Raw genomic sequence first — 15,787 nt, 5'->3', positions numbered from 1 at the left:
AAAGGTCAATATGAGTACAAACATCTCAGGTAAATAAATATTACTAAATTACAATAAAATAATCACATTGTCACAATAACTTTTATATTATCAAAATTTATTCTAGTGGCATAATAAATACTAAAAAATTATCCTGGTATAGGCTTCGGAACATTTTTGTGTGGCAGTAAAGTATTAGCTAACAGTAGAGGGCAGCATTTCTATTCACTTTAACTTTGAAAAAAAAAAAAAAACTGAACTCTTGAGCATTCACAACTCTCTCAAAGTTTCTGCTGAAATGCAATTTTAATACAACCTATTACAAGGAAAAGTGCCCTAGTGTATATGAGAAGACTTTGTCCATTTAGATTAAATTTGGTATTCATAATTTTCAAGCAGGTCAAACAAAAATAAAAATGATAATATAACTTATTACTTGATGTTTCATCAGTTACCCAGTTAAAATAAGTCCTTGACTACACAAACAGTCATCCCAGCATAAAGGCGCATCTTTTCTCTCCACCCCTGGAAGATGTACTCTATCCTAACCCTAACCTTTAGCAGCTGCAGATCTGGAACTGCCACTCCCGCCAGGCGTAGGGAGCTCAAAGCTATAGAATCAACATGACAAAAAGCTGATAGAGCACCAACAGGCATGAGTAGAAGCAACTTTAAGAATCACCATCCTTTATACTGCCATTATTCTAAGTTTCAACTTGTTCTGATGGTGACTGAAAACCATCCACCACCCCCAGACATTTAAAAAGCAAGGGACAGAAATTATAAAAGGAATTATTCAGAAAAGACTATTCTGTCCACCAGGAGGCTGCATTATTTTCTATTTATTAAAAGTTCCGTTACCATGAGCCAGACTTTGTTCATAAGTTGACAGGTTTTAGTTCACCTAATCTTAAAGAGGTTGTAAAGAAGTTACTCTATCTCCCCTGTGTTACAGATCAGGACACTGCAACCCAGAAGGAATACTGAGCAACCGGCCCCTCAATCAGTCCTGGACTCAACAGTCCAACAGTCTCCAGAGCCAGCGCTCTCTTCGCCAAGGACCTTGTAGGCTCTCGTCCATCTAACTGGCACAGTACCTGTTGAGTAACTTCAGCAAAAACAGAAATTTAAAGGAAGTTAAGAATTTAACGTGAGAGCAGCAGAACAAGAAAAGGGAAGCCTTGCTTATTCACCTGGAATTCATTACAAAAAAACTGAACAGACAATAAAGGCAGTGCTTGAAAACAGTATCGACTCAGAAGATCCCGAGTGAGATGGGTGAGCACTACCAGATACTGAAAGTTAAGGAAAAGGTGAAATGAGAAACACCATCCAGTACTGCATGGCCTGGTAGTGCACATCTTTAATCCCAGATTAACACAGAGGCAGGCAGATCTCTGTCAGCCTGGAGCCACCCTGGTCTACTTAGTAAATTCCAGGCCAGGATTAAATAGTAAGACCCTGTCACTAAACCCAAATCCAAACAACAGAAACTGGAAAGCTCAAAAAAACCTAATCACTGTGTTTCAAATAAGAGATACTAATGAGTCCTTCCAGATATAAACAACTTAGCGGAAACACATTCAGTATATAGTATGGTGTTCAAATGAAAAGACAGTCTGAAGGTAATTTAACTGTGAGACAATAGCTGTGTTTACCAACACATTAAAATGTTATTTACATTAGAAACTCCTGCCAAAAGGACCTTGATTATGCTGATTCAACAGCAAGTTTATCATTTTAAGGAAAGTAAAAACAAAAATGTTGATTAAATAAATTATAAAACATCCAAACAATAAAATCATTTAAAATGCTACAGTAAAACATTTAATGACATGTTAAAATTTTTCAAAATTCATTAAACACAAATATCCCATTCCCACCCATCTCCATTCCCTCAGCCACAACAAAGATACCAACTGGTTACAGCACCCTTGCCTTCAATCTCTTATCAGATCTCTCAATACACCTGCTGGGTGTGCTGCAGCTCAGCAGCAGAGCAACCTAATCAGCACTGATCTGACTCAACAGAGTTAGCACAGGAGTAAAGGATGTGAGGGGGCTGGGTACACTGGCAACTACTTGCATAGTGAGTTCCAGACCAGTCAGAACTACACAGCTGAGACCCTGCCTCAAGAATAAACTAATAAATAAACAAACAAAGAAATTCAATTCAATTCAAAGTGTGTTTTAGTCAAAGAATAGATTTGGACCTAGTTAATTAGTAAAATTATAATGCAAAGGATAAAAGCAACTTGGAAACAGGTGAAATACGTCTTTAATCCTCGCTCATACTGTGTCCTATTAACAAAAAGCAGCCCCTAAGGAGTCCAGTTACAATAATCTACCACTGAGCTTCTCAAAACTAGGAAAACTACAGTGGTTTGTTTTTAAATATGTTGCGTTTCCCCTCTGTGCATGTGTGAGTGGAGGCACACACCACTGCACACACGTGGAGGTTAAGGCTGACTTCAGTGCGCTGGCTGGCTCTCTTTCTCTACTGTGGGTTCTACAGATCAAATTCAGGTGATCAGGTTTGCATGGCAAGCACTCTGACCTGCTGAATCATCTCACTGGCCCTACAGAATGTTCTTATAGCTAATTCATACTAGCATTTGGAAAGATGTATCTACCTAGCTCTATTGCCTCTCTGAACCAGGCAAGAAACATTCCCAAGGATGTTAGGCTAATTTTTTAGAGGGCCCCTCAACAACAAAATGTTTAATGAATTTAATGAGTCCAAATTTTGTATAGAAAAATACATGAAGCTAGGGGTAATAGTACACACTTAGAAACTTGAGGAGTATGCATTCAAGGTCAGTCCAAGCTATGCAAGACCCTTTCTCAAACAAAGAATAAGTAAGATTTAAGTAAGCAGAGCTCTAAAACAGTCCTAAGCAGTAAGACCATATCAGATTCTAAATTATACTATGTAAAGCTTCAATCAGTCAAACTCTGTCAAGCTGGTTCAGAAACAGACCAGTGAAACAGACTGACTTCCCAGAAAGAGATCCAAAGATATGGGAATTTACTAGGTGTCATTTCAATTCATTGGGATGGAGGTAAATAAGAATTTTTTTAAAAATGACAAGAACAAATAGGTAACAATTTAGAAAACGATTTTACTGAAAAGGGAGGGTGAAGAGCAACACTGTGAGTAAAGACCCTTGACCAAGTGTACCAGGGTGGAGACCATCAGCTGACATCAAAGGTTAATCTCTGATTAAAATGACAAAGTTCTTACAAACCACCAAAAGGGAAAAAAGACCACTTCTGGAAATAATACAGTATAATAAACCTTGTTTAAATACCATAAAGAAATGCAAATTAAAACTTCACTTATGTAACAATGCTCATCCAGCAAAGAAGTAAAAATCTGAAAACTCAATTCTTTTGCTAATTTGCAGAAAACTATTTCATCATATACTGCTAATAAGGATGCAAACTGGCACAATTCCTATGGAGTTACTTAACAATAGGTACCAAAATTAAGTTACATTTTTCTCTCAACTAGCAGTGCCATATATATAGACAAGACCGTCATAAATACAAAATAACAAAGTTGCTTACTGAAGCAACAGTGAAAAATCAGAAAGAATTGTTCTGCTCACTGAAAGTCTTATTTACAATTATTTCAGCTCGTTTGTGTTGCTAGACTCTAGTTCCACAGATTACGTAATTAATAAAGAACTGAAATGTATTTCCCATGAGTATGGAAGTTGGAGTGAGAACAGTATGAGAACACCCTCTGGACAGGTATCTGAAAGGGGCAGAAGGCATCCTTCAGAACACTTTACAGTTCTCTGGCAGAAAGACAGTAAGGGCTCCTTGAACCTTGAGACTTTTCATCAAGGTGCAGCTCGCACGGCCAAATCACTCATGACACCATCATTCTCATGACACAATCACTCATGACACCATCATTCTCAAAGGCCATAACTCTCAACACACACACACTGCATGCAGAAAGTTTTAGCCTGAATCTGGAGGACTGGCATTATGGTTCAAACCTTAGCATGTATCTTTTGAAGATCTAGAATTTTTTTCCTAAAATAGGTATGAATCTAAATTCCATTTTTACTTAAATATAATCACATACACACAATCAAATTTATTTCTTTTAATTATTGAGGAAAAGTTTCTAAGTAAAATCAGCAAAGGGTGAAAAGTCCCATAAATGTAAAATACACTATCAATTATCTAAGAGAAAAATAAAAACATTCTTTTTACTTATTAAGTACTTATTTATTTACTTACTTACTTATTAAGTCCTGGAAAAAAAACAGGACAAATAAAAACAGTTTCTGAAGCTAGGGAGATGGCTCAGTTCACAGAGCTGAACAGATCCCCACACTCCTGTAGAAAGCCAAGCAAGGCAGTGCGCACCTGTAACCCAGCAGAGCCCAGGAGACCCCTGGGGCTTGATGGCTGGAAGAGGATTAGGTTCTGTGAGACCCTGTCTCAAAAACTGAAAAGCGATGAGGAAGAATCCAGGCCTCAACATGTGTGTACACATGTACACACACATTAAAAAAAAAGAAGAAGAAGCACTTTCCCATAGAAGAGAGAGAGGGAGAGAAAGAATAAAAATGAGACAGCGCATAGACTGAGGAGGAGAGATGGTGAGGCAGGGTGTCTCCCTCCAGCCCTGGTGAGCCTAAAGCTAGTAAACTAGTACATCCTGGAACTGCAGTGAGCTACCTCCTGCCTCTGCCTCCTGAATGCTGAGAAATAGAGACCCGCCATGCCTGGTTATCTAAGTTATTCATTTAGTGACAGTTTTGATTTTGTTGTTTCATTTAGACAGGGTCTTGCCAAACAGCCCAGCCTGGCCTAGAACTTGCAATTCTCCTGCCTCTACTACTCAGGAGATGGGATTACAAGCATGCTGTTAGTTTGCTTAAATTAAGCTTATTCCTCAAAAATTATATTTTAAAAAAGTACAGGAGCAGAAAGTGAAAGATTAGCTGCTGAATAAGAATGATTGTTACAAGCCAATAATACTAAATAAATTAGAAACTTATGTTTCTTTGTAAAAGCCAACTACATTTCAAGTGTTAGTAGACAGGACAGTGCCATTTTCAGGATGTTTCCATCACTGTATGAAATTCTACTGGACAATGGTGAAGCTGCTGACATTCTGCAGCTCAGAAACAGAAAGCACTAATATGAGGAAGGATTCTGTTTTTAAATTCTAGTATAATCCAGAAACAAATACAAATGTCACACAGTCGATGGATTGTTCCCGCATTTAAGTGAGGAGTAGCCAAATAAGAAAGCAGAAGCAGGCTGGGCAGTGGTGGCACACGCCTTTAATCCCAGCACTTGGGAGGCAGAGGCAGATGGATTTCTGAGTTCGAGGCCAGCCTGGTCTACAGAGTGAGTTCCAGGACAGCCAGGGCTACACAGAGAAACCCTGTCTTGAAAAACAAAAAAAGAAGCAAGCAAGCAAGCAAGCAAGCAGATGTGCAGCTCAGTCTCCATGTGGGTCCCACAGTTGGAGCTGGGGCAACCTGACTGGCCTCAGTGAGAGGGGATGTACCTAACACTGCAGAGATTTGATGAGCCAGGGTGGGGAGACACCCAGGGGGGTTCTGTACTCTCAGAGGAAAAGGGAAAGGGGAATGGGAGGAGAGACTCTGTGAGGGGCATCTTGGGGTATAAACAAATAAATAACTCAGCAAGAAATGAGTGATAGGGCTGGAGAGATGGCTTGGCAGTTAAGAGCACTGGCTGTTCTTCTAGAGGACCCAGGTTCAATTCCCAGCAACCACCTGGCAGCTCACTACTGTCTGTAATTCCAGTTTTGGAAGACCAACCTCACACAGGCAAAACATCAATGTACATAAAATGAAAATAAATTATTTTTTTTAAAAAAAGAAAAAAAAATAATAAGTGGAAACAACAGGAAAACCTACTTTCTGGATCCTTCTGAATTTATTATTAAAAAAGGATGCAGAATTATAATTAATTTCTAATAGTGTAGCTTAGGTGTGTGACTGTTCTGCCTGCATTTAAGTCTGTGCCCTACTTGTGTGCTTGGTGTCCACTGAGGCCAACAAAGGTCATTGGCTCTCCTGAAACTGCAGTCACACTCAGTTGTGAGCCCCCACCTGGGTGCTGGGAACTGGAGCCAGATCCTTGGAAGAGCAGCCAGAGTTCTCATCATTAAGCTACTTTTCTCCAGCACCAATAAAATGAGTTTTCGGAAATATTTTTAAGTGCATTACAAAGTAATATAATTTTTTAGGCCTCAAGTTTCGGTTATCTGGACCAAAGCTATACCCATAACAAATATTTACTGAGTAGCTACTATATATTCAACACTTGGGCAGGTAGATATACCATGGAAAACTAAACAATGCTACTTGCATGATACTTTCAGTACAATGAGAACAACAGTACTGAAGAATATAAGTGCACACATAGTCTACTGTGTGTGAGAGGAAGTGGGTGCGCTCGTACAGCGGCAGCAGAACTAAGTAGTTCTGATCCAGTCATCCACAAACTGTAGACGGAAGGATAAGCTCTGAGGTCACAAGTTGGAAACGGCTATCTATGCACATATACTTCAAGATGAAAGAAACAACTCAGAAGACCTGGGAAAAGCCCTATTCACAGAGAGTAATGGAAACATGGGGGCAGCTCTTAAAGCAAAAGTATTGCCAATTCTGTAATTGTGAATTAAAAAAAACACACACACACACAAATATCAAAACTGTCCTAACAGCACCTAACATGAGCTACCTGATTTAGCAAATTAAATAATAAAAGTATTCACAACTGGGACTGGAGCCAGCTCAGCAGTTAACAGTGGTGACTGAGCTTCCAGAGAATCTCGGTTCAATTCCCAGCACCTACATAGTTAACAAGTGTCTGTAATTCCAGTTCCGGAGTATCCCAGACCCCCTTTTGGCTTCCTTGGGCACTGGTTTACACGTGGCACATACAAGACAGACAGACAGACAGACAGACAGACAGACAGACACACACACACACACACACACACACACACACACACACACCCGGCACTGAGTGTGAGCAAATCTCAAGCTAGAGAGTTAATCTCGAGTTCCCAGAGTTAATTAAGGATTGTACACAATACTTCTCTTTTTTCCAGCTCTACTCTCTGCCGTCTATCACTCTATTAAATGATCCTAAGAAGACATAGAGAAGAGCCTTTCTAATTACATGATCAAAAACTACTATAACCAAAGGTGGAAAAAGATATGGTCCTACAAGCAATCCTGATACTCATTGTACCTGCTAGCTCCTCCTCTCGTCTTTCCTCCCAGTTACTGACCAGATAAAATCCTTCATCCATGAGGAAGGTAGACACCCTGAGCTGCAGTTTACACATGGCACTTTACTGCTCTATAAACAAAAGAGCTATTTAGCAATATTCCCAAAGTACTCCTTAGATTTAGTGTGGTCACAGCTTCCCTACAGTGATAATGAACCTGGTGAAACTTATTTCTCTGCCTAGCCCCTAATGTTACCTCCACACTGATATATTTATAAAACCACTAGTTAAGAAGCTAAAAACTCAGGCCGGGCGTGGTGGCGCACGCCTTTAATCCCAGCACTTGGGAGGCAGAGGCAGGCGGATTTCTGAGTTCGAGGCCAGCCTGGTCTACAGAGTGAGTTCCAGGACAGCCAGGACTACACAGAGAAACCCTGTCTCGAAAAACCAAAAAAAAAAAAAAGAAAAAAAAAAAAAAAAAAAAAAGAAGCTAAAAACTCTCAAGGAGAAAACTAAACTGTTTTCTAAGATATTATATGGGAGACACACAAGAAAATATTGTACCCAAGCTGATTAAGTAACATATAATCTATATTAATATAAGTAAAAACAACCAGAATACTATAAGTGTTCCTTTCCCTTGAAAAATGTTTAAACCCAAAATGCCTTTTTCTTTTTTTCTTTTTATTCATGAAGGAAGCATGCTTTCAAATCCACTACCTTTCTGTTTCAAAGGTATTAATCGGGGTTGGGTATGCAGCTCAGTGGTGGGAGCGCTTGCTTGACATATTCACAGTCCTGGGTCTAATCCCCAGCTCTAGGAGCAGGGAAACCTTTTAAGGACTGTATTAATCAGAAGAGGAACGTAGGGCTATTTATGACTGTCTTAAATTAGTAAATGCCAATTATACTACTGTAGATGGAGGCCAAGATTTAGCAGTTCAATAACAGTGAAGATTTAGTCATCCCATCTCACAACCTAGTCATTTGAAAGCATTTTAAAATAACAGTCTTCATTGTGAAGAACATATAGTTATTATAGTTATGGGGGGACTAGAAAGCTAATCATCACTGCTGTAGCTCAACCCACATGCCTGTTCTTAAGGGTATCCATGGTAGCAATGATGCAACGTGCCTACCTAGTTCACTGTGCCTACACAAGTGGGAGAAAGGGGAGGCGGATGATGAAAAAAATTTTACTTGAGGTGTTTAGTATTAACATGATAGAATTATATCAACTACACTGTCAAGATTTTATACAGCATAACGCTCTCCAAAAATCTGAAAGGACCCTAGAACCGGAAGACAAAAAGGGGGAGGGAGCATGCACTGAAGCCTTTAGTCGAGGAGAAAAAAATTTTGCTTATCTTGTTGTAGCAACTGATTAAAAATGTTCATGGTGTTTATTTCTAATCATAGAATAAATTATTCTAATTTAGCATTTTCAGAACTACAAATAATGTTTTATGCTTCCTAATTTCCAACCTCCATATTTTCCTATTTTTGTTTTCACAGTTACATAATAATTTATAAATATTTTAAGGTAAGTGATTATATCTAATGGTTTTTAAGAAATAAAAAACTGTTCTCTTCTGCTTAAAAGAGCTGAATACAAAAATAAATCTAATTCTATCAAATTGAGACTAAAGAGATATATCAAATAACTTTGCTATAGTATTGGGAGCAAAAAATTAAACTAAATGAAATTACACAAGGTAATTCACAGGAGACAATCAAACACAGATTTTAAAAAAAAAAAAAAAAGGAAAACACAAACTAAAAAGTCATGCCCGACAGCAGAGGACAGGCATCTGATCACACACTGGCATTGATCACAGACTGCTGCTACCTGAACCAAAGCTCTACACCCAATACAACAAAACAAGAACTCAATGCCATCAATTTCCCCACGTTTCTTCTGAGAACGAATTCACTACACAGAAATAATAATACACTGTTTTCAGAAATACTCATTCTTTTATCACTAAACATAATTTTAAAGTCTCAACAGTTAAACCTAAAAATCACCATGTGACATTGATATGTAGAAATAAAAAACAAAAAGGGTACTTCCTGTTTTGAGAACTGAACCTAAAGTTTAAATGTAAGCACCTAAAATTTATAACCAAAGTAGTCTGCTTGGAGACTAAGTGAGGTGTGCTGTACTCAAGACAAAAAGCAGAACAGCCTTCAAAAGTGCTTCAAGACGTCCGTGCCTGAGCAAGTTCAAGGGTCCTCAAGTCCAGACCAGTATCTATCTAACAACACACCAAGAACCCAACTGCTTAAAAAGAAGAGTCCAGAGCTGTCTGCAAAATGAACTACACTGGCAGCTAGCATGACACGTCAGGGTAGAAGAGAAGAGCTCTGAGAAAATACAAGACCTGAGCATACCAAGGCTTTCCAGACCTCTGCTGTTAGGAGGAAAGCTTCCTGAAATCTTGGAGAGAGAAAAAAAATCAGTTTAACACACTATTTTTAATCTACTTGAAATATATTTCAAACTATTGCCTTTGCTAACTATGCATTACATAGATTCAAGATCTGTTTTCAAGCATCTAACAATGGTTATATCTTTTAAAATGAACACAGAAAATCATATCATCTTACCTTTGTAGTTACAATGCACAGGCAATCCATTATTCTACCATTACAATATTTTATACACAAAGCAAAACTGTTCAAAATGCCTATTTCATAACAACAAAACTTTAAATAAAGTTGTTAGATAAAAATCATAGATGAAAAGTTATGACTGTGCCAAGATCTTGCCAGGATCCATTCTTAGAGCTAGCAATTTTTCTACTCTCTGAAATATAAGAAGCCAGAATGCATCACGTGCCCTACAATCTTCTTTATGTAATCTGTGTCTGGAGAAGTTGAAATTATCCAACAGAACTTGGCGGGTTGGTTCCGTGCGAGCCCACTGCCGCTTCAGACGCTACCTCGTTAATCCCTCTCTTCGGGGTGCGTTGCCAGGGAGTCATCTGATAAAATGCCCCACAAGGAGGTTTCCCCAACACAAATTTAAATCTGTTTCTCCTTGTTTGCTACAGTTTAGATATTCAAAGAACAGCCAAAAAATTAATAAAGAATCACTAGAAAAATGCAAGCAAACATTTCTCCCACTAAGCCATCTCAGCAGCTGCAGCCTGCAAACCGATGACTTTCTCGGCAGTAATGAATGGAATATTCCAAGTGTTATTTTTGAGAAGGGGAGCGGGAAGAACAAAGCAATCATGTTAAAGTGCCGTTAATACTTCCACTTTCTCTCTTTATTAAAATAAGTAGCATTTTACCAGTGAAGCCAGACTGTTACGTTATTGTGTTACTAAATCTACTTCACTCAATTCCTTGTCCCTCAAGTAGAGGCAGGGAACACCACAGAAAGGCAGTTACAACTGTACCATTTCAAACTCCTCAATAAGTGGGGGTTTTTTTAACCCAGAATTCATCCAACTTTTTAAATGTTGTCTGTCCTTCAAGATTATCAAGCACAGTATTGGACAGGCTAGCAGAGCAGAGACTGGGCACAGGGGCGCCAAGTGCCTTTCCGTTTCATAAGCGGCTGACTCCCCTAGAAAAGCACATAGAAGGAAGAGCACTGTCTGTGATTTTGGTCCCTTCAATAAACTTATCACTTTTTAAAACAAAATGATTGTTTTAAAACAATGAAGGCAATATTCAAGTACTGTCAGGGCACTGTATTTTGAGAAGAATGTATTGGTTTCTTTCTTAGTGTTCTGAATTTTCTCTCATGAAAACTTTAAGATACCAGGAATAGTCTTGCCCAGAGAGAGATCTTCCTCAGTGTGGCAGACCTCCTAAGAGCAGATGTTGGACAATCCCTATAGCAAATCAGAAACGTGGTTGAACCCACTAATAAGCTATATAACCAGTCCTTTTCTTTCCTGGTGGGGGTTAGGAGAACTCCGTTTCCTTTTTATAAACCGCACAGTGGCACTAAGAGTCCTCCCCCAACCTACTTCTGTCCTAATTTCTATACTCAGGAGACTCTAAGTTCCAACCAGGGCAAAAGCTGAGGAATGCTTGCTCCTGTGCCCACTGTTTTCCCCTCCTCACCTCTGGGTTAGACAGTGTGACCACAGTGTGACCAGCCCTCAGTAGGTGTGGGTGACTGAGGAGCCTTTCTAACTGTAGTTACAAAACTGAAAATCTGAACTGATTCTGAAAATGAGAGCTCATTTTCCCAAGAAAACCTCTGAAATATCTTTGCCAACTAAACTTGTAAGATATAGAATAGCCAAAAAGCCAAGTTTAAATTTGAATCAGCTTAATATATATTTAACAACAATCACATTTTAGGAAATAATTTTAGTTGGAAAGCTTATTTTCATCTTAGACATTAGAGTCACTCGTGAATAATCACATTTGGGCTGAAAAGATGGCTCAGTTGATAAAGTGCTTGCATTATAAACATAAGGACCTAAGCTTAATGCTCAGAACACATATCTAATTATGAGCTGCCACATGTGCAGCTCAGACTTGTAGCTCCAAGACTGGGGAAGTAGAGACAAGGCAGATCTCTTGGGCTTGATGGCCAGCCAGCTTAGCCTAAATCAGCACATTCCAGGCCAATGAAAGACCCTATCTCAAAAACAAAGGTGTATAGCTAATGAGTTATAACTATACCAAAAATTGCCCTCTGGCCTCAACACACAAGTGCATGTGTGTCTGCATACTCACTCACCTCCCAACACACACACACCTTCTTGATTTTAAACAGCCATTTTACAGAATCTAAGTTTCATGAGATGTTGCTTTTTTTTTTAAATTAAAATATCACCTGACTATTTACCCAATTTCCTACTAGTACCCATTTTAAGTATACCTATTATCCCTATTTGGACAATAGTTGCATATCTGCAATGTCTATGTTGTAACCAGTTAACTGTATTACCTTTTAATGTACTTAATTATCTTTCAACAAAGTTTGAATGTAGCATCTCATACTCAAGAATGATTATTTAATCTGAATTAAATTCTGCATTTATTCCACCTATCAATACCCAAACTGGCATTGACTAAGGGTGTTTTAAATCAACTATGTTCCTTTGTAAGTCATCTGCTCTTTGAGATGATTTACAAGCTACCCTGTAATATGAACAACTTTCAAAAGACCTAAATATAAACACTTGGGGATGAAAACAACCTCATCTAACATTGAGGCACAGAAGATACCAAGTCCCACTTCAAAATACCAGTGGATTTCTACATAAGCTACTGCTTTTAACCATGAGCAATAACAGAACAAAATGGCCCACCTTAAACAACTAAGACAACAATTCTGGACAAATATAAAGGAATCATTTTCAAGTACTGAGCTAGGCAGTTTAAAAGCAATGAACCTCCATGAGGGGAAACAAGATGAGCCCTGTAACTGTGCAGCCAAAGTTTTGGGGCAACAGCAAAGGAAGAGAAAAACTAAACACAGACCAGTAATATTCGAGGAGAACTGAATGAAAACTCAGTATGGCCAAGGTGTCCAAAATTCATGGTAACAGTAAGCAAAAGGAACAGAGCTGCACAGGGAGCTCCAGCTGGGCAGGGCTCCCCTCAAGTCCTCAGGTTAGCCCTGATCACTGTGATCAGCAAAGACATAAATGTAAGTAAGGCTAAGAAAAAAGCCAGGAGGTAGAGTGTAAGTACCCAGGATCCACACAGTACTAAGAAGAGAACAATTCCTAATAGGCAGAGTGCCAGCCAGGACTAAGAGAACGGCCACAACCTGGGGACAAAATCAGCCTTACACTAAAGGCTCTCCAGTACTCAAGGGGAAAAAGCTTAAAACTACAACAGATTTAAACTTTTTCCCAAGCAAATTTACTATGTAACAAACCAAACCTCAAGAATACTTAAAGGAGTAAAATAAAATTATCTATACTTATAAAGGGGTAAAACACACAAATGTCTGTCAAACTTATTAAAGATGAGCAGACATATAAAGAGCAGGAAAAGGAAAGACAAAAAGCCAATTATGAGAGTCAGAAATGACAAACGACAAAATTAGTATACAAGGGCATTTAAAAGTCACTTTGGTTCTGCCCCAGTATGTTAATGTATAAAAACCAAACCAAACCAAAACAACAACAACAAAAAAACATGACCACATTATAAAATGTGAGGAACAAAAATAAATAAATAAATAAATAAATAAATAAAAGCCCTAACCAAACTTCTAGAGATCATTAAAATGTCTGAAATGAAAATTTTTCTGAATGGAATGATACTACATTTGATAAACTTTAAGACATAGAAACTGTCCAAAATGAGGAAAAATCAAAACACTAGAGAGCTGTGGAGACAAATCCAAGCAAACTGATTTACATGTAATTAGAATTTTGAGATAGGGTCTCATTAAACTGTACAGAGTGGCTCTGAATACACTCTGTAGACCAGTCAAGCCTTGGACTTATAATATTTAATTCTTTCCCTCCCTCCCTCCCTCCCTCCCTCCCTTCCTTCTGATCTATCTACCTATCTTAGTAAATGAGTTTCTTGGCTAAATGTAGCGCTCTCTCTCTCTCTCTCTCTCTCTGCCTGTCTCTCTGTTTGTATGGGTTTCTTGGCTAAATGTATCTATCTGTGTTCCACCTGTGTGTGTGCCAGAAGGAGTAAGATCCCCCTGAAACTGGGGTTACAGACAGTTGTAAGCTGTCAAATGTGTGCTGGGAATTGAATCCAGGTCCTCTGGAAGAGCAGCCAATGTTCTTAATCACTGAGCCATCATCTTTCCAGCCCCTGGCCTTGTAATATTCTTGTCTCTGACTCAAGAGTAACGGGGATTTTTCAGGCTATGTTACCAAATCCCAGTCAGTGGGTGAAATTTTCCAATGTGAGTAAAAACTATAAACCTACTTACTCAAACTCAATGAATTTTAAGTGAATATACACATAGGATTCATTTTGTGCTTATGTGCATGCACACACACACAAACTCTCTCTAATTTTTTTGTGGCTATAAGGTTTTTCTAAAACAGAATTTTAAAGAGACATAAAAAGGTCCCAAATTAATTGTAAAATATGGGACCCAAAAGAAAGTTACCAAGTAACAAACTTGGGTATCTCACTGACTCCACTATTCAAGAAGAAAAAAGTACAAAGAGCTATCTATACACATACAGAGATTAGTTTCTACCAAGAAATGGGTGAAGATTTCACATTAAAGGTTTTGAACTGAGTCTTCAAGGTGCATATGGTGCTACTATAATTTGAAGGATGGCACAAAATTTTATATCATTCTGAAAATTGCAATACGGGTCATATAAGCATGAAAACCAAAATAAAAGTGTCTGATAAAACAACAACAACAACAACAATACAGGCCAAATGGTGGTTGTGTACGCCTTTAATCCTGGAACTCAGGAGGCTGAGGAGCTCTATATGAGTATGAGGCCAGCCTGGTCTACAGAGTGAGTTCCAGGGCAACCTGGGCTACACAGAGAAGCCCTGTCTCCCGAAAAACAAAACAAAACAAAACAAAAAGAAAATCTTAGTGATCTTGAAACCAGAAAATACTGCATTAAGCATAAATTGGGTTATATTAAACCTTGGAAATTAAAAAACAGAAGTACCTTTAATCTCAGAGCTAAGAGGCAGAGGCAGGCAATCTTTGTGAGTTCCAGACCAGCTTAGTCTACATAGAGAACTCCAGCAATGTCTCAAAAGACAAAAAAAAAACAAAAACAAAAACAAAAGACAATAGTCAAAGCATGTCCAAGAATCTGAGAAAATAGTTTTAATGAATGTATTTGACAAGGGAATTATGTCCAGATAGAAATCTTGTTAATCAATAAAAGACCCTTTTTAGTGGGTAAGAAATGTAAACAGATACTTCACTGAAGATTCAAAGTGAACGACTAGGGCTGAACAGCCCGCGCGCACACACACACGCAACACACACACACACTCACTGACTGGCAGAGGTGGTGCTACCACTGCCTAGACTCAAAAGGTTAAGTCTTGGAGGCAGGGCTACAGCCCAGTACTTCTTTCCTAGGCATGAGTTTCACTCAAGCTCAAAATGCCTGATGCCCACAGAGGTCTGGAGGTGTCAGATGGATTCACTGAGCCACTGTTGTGGGTACTGGAAAAGATCAAAATTCAAAATCTGAAATGTGGTTTTTACTGAATCTATCACTCTCACACTATCACAAAGTCAAAGTACAATGAGTAAAATCAAGCTAAAAACCAGCCACAGTAGACATATAGAATTTATATTTGTGTTTATTTTAGCTGAATATATTTTAGCTTAAAATTCTTTAGCTTAAAATAGCTACAGTGAAATCTTTTAGAATTTTATTTTGTGTGTGTGCGTGTCTATGCAGGCACACATGAGCACTATGCCACAGCACACACGTCCAGATCAGTGGACAACTGTGAAAGTCAGTTCTCTCTACCATGTGAGTCCTGAGAAGTCGCCTTTATCTGTTAAACTATGTCACTGACACAGTATGCTTTTAATCCAGCTCCTTACCCATAATCATTCAGACTGCTTCCTCTCCTATATTTATTAATATTACACAGAATACTCCGATGAGCACT

General features: G+C 38.5%; 1 protein-coding gene and 1 long non-coding RNA gene across 18 annotated transcripts in view; one reads left to right on the top strand and one right to left on the bottom strand.

Moving 5' to 3' along the window:
- LOC110311709 (uncharacterized) overlaps nucleotides 1-993 on the top strand; it is a 61,856-nt gene extending 60,863 nt beyond the window's left edge. For both annotated transcript variants that reach the window (XR_015045752.1, XR_002379987.3), the window contains one exon: nucleotides 935-993. This is a non-coding gene — a long non-coding RNA (uncharacterized LOC110311709). The remainder of the gene's footprint in view (nucleotides 1-934) is intronic.
- Nucleotides 1-15,787, bottom strand: part of Dlg1 (discs large MAGUK scaffold protein 1) — a 201,106-nt gene that overhangs the window by 161,214 nt on the left and 24,105 nt on the right. Inside the window, exon 1 of one of the 16 annotated variants that reach the window (XM_029470493.2) lies at nucleotides 9,833-10,374. The exons of the other annotated variants lie outside the window; for them this stretch is intronic. Within the exon in view, the coding sequence (XP_029326353.1) occupies nucleotides 9,833-9,862 (30 nt within the window). The 5' untranslated portion in view covers nucleotides 9,863-10,374. Of the gene's footprint in view, nucleotides 1-9,832; nucleotides 10,375-15,787 lie in introns of those variants that run through there. 16 annotated transcript variants of the gene reach the window in all.

This window comes from Mus caroli, unplaced genomic scaffold, assembly GCF_978045245.1.
Source record: "Mus caroli unplaced genomic scaffold, Mus_caroli_1 scaffold_17, whole genome shotgun sequence".
Classification (NCBI taxonomy): Eukaryota; Metazoa; Chordata; class Mammalia; order Rodentia; family Muridae; genus Mus; species Mus caroli.
The sequence above is the reverse complement of the archived record's forward strand: the minus strand, read 5'-3'. Positions and strand labels throughout refer to the sequence as shown.